Here is a 6201-nt window from a genome sequence, read left to right as displayed (position 1 = left end):
AATTGGGGGAAAAAAAACTACTTCTGTTAAAGATGCTTCCTCATGTGTCTAAAAATTTTAAAATATTCCCATTTTACAAACAGAGAAAAAAAGGCAATAGCAGGGGAAGTATCTTGATTATGAGGCCATTAACACCTGCTGCAAATAAAATTCAGGAATGCCAAGAAACTGAGATTTTTATCAGCTTTTAACACACACTTAATTCCCAAGATGTTGAGGCAATACCTCAGTGGGTGATCTGGCATTTTCTCCCCTCAGTATTGCCATGGCAAAAGTTTCCCCCAGGCAGTGATGCTTGATCAGTTGGGCTTTTCTTGTTTAAATGATAATTAAGGTTTCAACTGATAGCAGATACTGAACAGGGAAAAACAGTAGCTGTGCTGCTCAGGCTCCAAAAAATAGTGTTTGCAAATAGTGAAATTAAAAATCCTGGTTAGCTGTTCAGTTGAAAGCTAAATTGTAATTATTGTAGAGCCAAAATTCAGATTTTTTTTTTTAATAGATTTCCCTAAAGCTCAGCCCAGTAAGTTTTCATGGTGCTGCTCAAGCTGTGCTTGAAAAGTTTGCAACCACACTCTGTTACCCATAATGAAATGTAAAAATGGGACTTGAAGCTTTAGTAAATAGCATTTAACCCAACCAGCATTTTATTTTGAAGAAGTGAGTGAAATGCTGCTGATAAAACACTCTTATCCCTAAAAACCTTGCAATTTTTGTAGATCATGGAGGTTAGAACATAAAGAAATTTTGGGCTTTTTTAGGGTGATATTTTTCTACAACTTCAAAGCTGTATGAATCCCCAGATTTCCATGGTGATGCTGAACTTAAAGCAAATTAGTCACCACCCTAAATCAATCCTATTACAATAGAAACCTTTTTTTTGTATATATTTTAAAATAATCTTGATGTTCACCTTTTAAATAATGTATTTTTATTAACAAACTGAAAGTTCTGCACAGGTGGTGGGGGAAAAAAAATAATTTCACTGCTGTGCAGCAGCCTCTTAATGATGTAAATTTGTTTTGCTGATGGTTTCTTGTGGTTTCTGGGTGATTTAAAGTTCAAGTAAATTCTGTAACCACTTCCTGCTGATAACCTTGTCTAGCTCTGTTAAACAGAGCTTTTAGCACTGGGGAAAGAGGCTGAAAATCTGCTGTTTGCTCTTTGCTGCTGGCTGGGGAAGGCAAGAGGTTATCTAAGAAAAGAAGAAGCTTAAAGTAAGCCTTCAAAGCAGGCTCCTCTTGCAGCTGTCTAAAGATAACACAAATTTAAAAAAGAAAGGCAATTTTCCTCTTTATTGGGTGTATTTAATAGCTGCTAACTACCCTGGTGCTTGAATCTTCTTTAGCAGCATGTTTAAATTGCACCAGGAGTGCACAAGGGGTGAAAAAAATGTCATTTAGTATTAAAAATCTGTGGAATTCCTCACCCAGCTGGTTCAGTAATGTAATCAGGAGGGGTGGGTTTGGCTTGTGTGGAAGGAAAATAATTTATAGCACAAGGTAGGATGTTATTTTACCCACAAAAAAATATCACAATTAATGGAAATATTGCTTTATTAGTCCATGTATTTAACATTTGAACCAGAATATTGCTCTTATTACCAATTAAAGAATTCTGCAGTAAAATATCATTATGGATTTGTTTAAGCAGGAGAGTGTTAGAACAAGAATAATCTCATAAAGCAAATATATTTCAGCCCTGATGTAGAACTTTTATCCATAGATGCGAGAAATGGACAGATAAAAAATATTAATTCAATATATTTAATATTGGAAATGTCCAGGGCCAGGTTGGAGCAGCCTGGGATAGTTGGGAGAGTTCTTGCCCAAGTCAGGGCTGGAATGGGATGGACTTGAAGGTTGCTTCAACCCCAAACTATTCTGGGATTATTAAACCTGTACTTTATACACTGAATTATTGTTATTAGGAAATAAAAACGTGCAGGGAGAAGCCTTCAAATTACCTCGTCCTGAGCTGCTGCGTGCTGATGTGTTAATTACAGAGCTTTGAGGGGATAGCATTTAATTGGGGTTTGCTGGGGGTTGGAGCACATCTGCAGTTTTTGGGGTACAAAACCACCAAGATCTCTTCTGGAAAAATCCATGGCAGGGGCTGGGATGGAGATTGGTGGGAGAAATATGGAATATCCTCATGTTTGCAATTAGCCCTGTGGCGTGTGGGGGAAGCTGGGTTGGTGTTGGTGGATTTTGGGTGTTAATATTGGTGAATTTGGAGGTGTAATGGTGGGCTTGGGGGGGTTAGCATTGCTGCATTTTGGGGTTAATATTGGTGAATTTTGGGGTTAGTACTGGTAATTTTGGGGGTAATGTTGGTGGATTTGGAGGGGTGATAGTGGTGGATTTTAGGGTTAATATCGGTGGATTTGGTGTTAGCCACTGGTGCATTTTGTGTCTCTGCTCTGCCCGCTGCTCCCGCACCCCCGGGGCCGACCCCGCGCACCAGCCACCGCTAATTACCGCCGTTCATTAGCACGCGCTAATTACCTGTGCGGGGAAAGACGGAAATACCGCAGAGCCATTGGAAAGTGACCAGAGCCGCCCCCTTTCCCTGCGCGGTGACCCTGAAACCCGGGACCCCCGGGACCCCCGGGGCCGCGCAGTCCCCGCGCATCCTGCGCGCATCCCCGCGGGAGGGCGCGGCGCCTTTAAGAGCTCGCGCCGCGTTTGTTGTGCGGCCGCGCGAGCCGCGCTCCCATTGGCTGCCGCCGCCGCAGCCTCTGCGTGCGGGACCGCCGGTGCGCGAGGGGCGGGGCGGGAGCACCGCGCCAGCGCCGCGCTCTGAATGGCTGGGCAAAAATGGGCAGCGGCCGGCGGCAGCCAATCCGCGGCGTGTTGCTATGTGCCGGCGGGCGCTGATTGGTTAGAAGCGGTGTCGCTCAGCGCCGGCACGGTATATTCGGAGGGAGCAGGCGGTGGGCGGGGGAGGCGCTGTGGGCTCTGTGCGCGTCGGCGGCCGCCGCGCTCGGTCCGCGCCGGGACGCGCTCGGTGCGGCCGCGGTGAGTGAGGGCGGCACGGAGAGCGTGAGGGCGTGAGGGGCGAGCGGCCACCGAGGAGAAACGTCCCGGCCCGCGCGTGGCGGGGCCGGGGCTGGGCGGCCGGGCGCAGCTGCGCCACAGCCGCGTCTGTGTCCGTGTGTCCCCGTGTCCCCCCCTCCACCCGCCCCGCGGCCGCGCGGGTCCGGGGGAGCATCCCCGGGGGGCTCCGTCAGGGCCGGTAGAGGAGGTGGGGGAGCCCCCGGTGCTGGCGGTGGGAGAGCCGGGCTGGGCGGCGGCCTTTGTGTGCGCGGCCGGGCGAGGGGATGGAGGCGGGGGGCAACAGGTCCGGCCGGGAGGGGTTCGGTGCCACCGACCCGGGGATCGGCGAGGAAACGCCCGGGGGAGGAGGAGGAGGAGCAGAGATGGTGCTTCCTCGCCACCCATCTCGCTGTGGCGATGGACGCACCATAAACGCTGAGCCCGCAGGTGGGACAGGGCGTGCGGGGGCTCGGGCGGTGACCCCGTGGAGCTGCAGCATCTTCTCCCGGGGCTCCGGGGCAGCAGCTCTGTTTGGCAGCTGTGCTGCGAGTCCTTGGAGCCCCGGCAGTGCCCAGCTGTGGCTCTGCTAGAGCGCTGCCATCGTGTCTGGGGGGCACAGGGGTTGTGGAGCACCCTGGGGATGCCCCTCCCAGGGCAGTTCTGGCTCTCGGAGCACCGAAACCGGGCGCGGGGTAACTCAGCTGCTCTGTGTTGTTGCTATCGCCTCTGATAAGGGTGTAGCAGCTTCCTCTTCTGCAGAGCTCCGCCGAGGGCCAGGGCTGAGGGCGAAATGGTAACGGGGTTCTGCATCTCCATAGAAACTTCTGGGTTTGATCCAGAAAAGCCAGAGAAGTTCGAGGTGACAGAAGTAGCCATGGGCCCATAGCTTCAGATTTTAGTGCTGAATTTTGAAGTCAAGCTCATGTTTAAAACGTGATTTTAACGGGGTAGGAAAAAACAAATTGAATCCTTGCATCCTTACCCTACAAATTACTGGAGTGGCTCTGTCTTCACCTTTTTCTGTCTTAGAAAACAGCCAGAGGAAGGCCTGTCAGACCAGTGTTCCTCGCGTGCAGCTGGGCAAGGGCGGGACAGAGCACAGCACCTGCCTTCCTGCCCTGCCTTCCTGCCCCTGCCTTCCTCAGGGCCTGCTCCCTGCTCCAGATAAGAATTTTTCCTAATGCGTTTATGGTTACTTAAAGCTGGGCAGTGTAGGGAGGCCTGTGCTGAGTGAGAGGGTTGTAAACAAGCAGATACCGAGGGAGCTTGCCTTGTAATCCGTGAGAGGATTCTGCCTGGAAAGGATGTGTTTTGTGACTTCATCCTCGCAGAGCACTCCCACTGATTTTGTTCAAGATCTCATCGTGTTGGATCCACGCCTCTGGTTCCTTGTAAACATTGTTTGCTGTGTAAGAGCAGCGCTGGAACAACAAATTGGGATGTTCTCCTTTTCTCCCTGGATCCCTGGTTCTTTTTTCCTGCCGAAAGGCCATGTAGAAGTGAGGGCTGCACTTTGAAGCTGAGGTTGGGAATGCTGTAGGGAGGGCAGAGACATTGTTTTCATCTGATGGAGATGTCAAGTGCTTCTCTTACTTATTTATTATTTTAGTTTTCTTTGCAGGTGTCTCTTTCCCAGTGCCAGGATTGGAATAACTGGCAAAACAATCCTTGAGTTCCCTCGTGTCCTCTGGATTCATAGATTCTGAATAAATGATTTCCTTTCCTTGCTGCTTGGTGTGTGCAGTTGAGTCAGGGTTGTGTTGAAGAAGACAGCATCCCTACCTGTAAATCCACATTCCCTCAAAGGCTCCTTGACTCATGGATTGAATACCTGCTGCTGAGAGAGAATTTAATTAAGGAACTGGTCACTCTGGTGTAGGTCCTGGCTGGCAGTTTAGAAAGTTGGGACCTCCTTCATCTGGTGTGGTACTACAAAAGCATTGCAGGGATTGCAGAGGAGTAAAAAACCATTTATTTCTTGTTCTTGCATCATGGCCTTGCCTTTGCCCGTGTGTGTGGAAGGAGAGACACCAATAAAGCCAGGCTTTCATTGGGCTTTGGTCATTAACTGGCAGAGCTTTGTTTGCTTGAGCTTAAGCAGAGTCTTCATTAGAGGTCAGCTATGGAGTGTTGGAGCACAGGGATCACAGCAGAGTCAGGAATGGGGAAATTGAGAGCTCCTTGGGCTGTTTTGAAGCTGATCAGGATGTCCAAGATGTAGCAGAGTGTGTTTATTGCTTGGAAACCAGGATAGCTGCCTTTTTCCTCTCCTTGACTGAGACCTGTAAGTTGGTCCTTCAAGATGTTCCCTTTCCTGTGCCTGTTTATTTGTGGGTTTTGTCTTTCTGATCCATCACAGTAACTAATGGCTAAGGACAGGTTTCCTTTTCCTTCCAGAGGCCAAGGAGAGTCCATGGAAGAGAGGGACTACTCTGATTCAAAGATTTTTCATTTCTTTAGTACAGCTCTTTAGCTGGTAAATCAGTGTCTGTTTGCCATGTGATGCTGGCTGAGAATGTGGATTTCTTATAGCTTGTCTTTGTGGGGAGAATAAAAAGACAGTTTTCCAAGAGTGCTGTCCCCTGAATCCTGTTCCCTGTTGCCCACATTGGTCTCTGGTCTTCATCTCCCTGGATTTTGGCAGTTGGTTATCTCAGAGTCTGATTTCTGCCCTGTCATTTTACCTTTTTGTCCCCGTTTGTCAGGGTCTGTGGCTGTCCTGCAGCATGTAAGCTGAGTGTTCCTGATTCTACTCCTTCTCTGCCACCTTTTACTGGACAGCCACATCTTCCAGGGCTGCCTGGGAGCATTTCCACGCTCTGGTGTGGGATGTGTTGGCCATCGGGAGCAGCTCTGTCTCCGGAAGCGTCACTGGACTGGCCAAGCCACTTAAGGCTGCAGGAAATAACATAATTAATGAGACTTAGTTCTCCCACATCTTGTACCTGACAATCTCAAGTCACTTGACAATGCTAATTAAAGCTAATCACGCTCCTCTGTTTTTAGTAAATAGCTATTATCCCTGCTTCACTCTTGCTTTAACAAATGATAGTGCCAGGCACTGTGAGTCATTGAAAGTTATGGGAAGGCAAGGTGGTGGAGCTGCCTTCCGGTTCCCTCATTGACAGGTCCATCTAGAGGTTGCTTTTTTACACCTGCTCAG

At 49.1% G+C, this 6201-nt stretch overlaps 1 protein-coding gene across 5 annotated transcripts in view; it reads left to right on the top strand.

Moving 5' to 3' along the window:
* Window positions 1-2906: 2906 nt before the first annotated feature.
* Window positions 2907-6201, top strand: part of YPEL2 (yippee like 2) — a 33220-nt gene continuing 29925 nt past the window's right edge. For 2 of the 5 annotated variants that reach the window (XM_058854224.1, XM_058854223.1), the window contains exon 1: window positions 2941-3020. Coding sequence is in view for 1 of the 5 variants with exons in the window: in XM_058854221.1 (XP_058710204.1) it covers window positions 3323-3485 (163 nt within the window). In the remaining 4 variants the exon portion in view is untranslated. The other 3 variants (XM_058854225.1, XM_058854222.1, XM_058854221.1) reach the window with 3 other exon arrangements.

Source organism: Poecile atricapillus, chromosome 21 (assembly GCF_030490865.1).
Source record: "Poecile atricapillus isolate bPoeAtr1 chromosome 21, bPoeAtr1.hap1, whole genome shotgun sequence".
In the NCBI taxonomy this organism is placed as follows: Eukaryota; Metazoa; Chordata; class Aves; order Passeriformes; family Paridae; genus Poecile; species Poecile atricapillus.
This window is presented reverse-complemented; position numbering and strand designations above follow the sequence as displayed.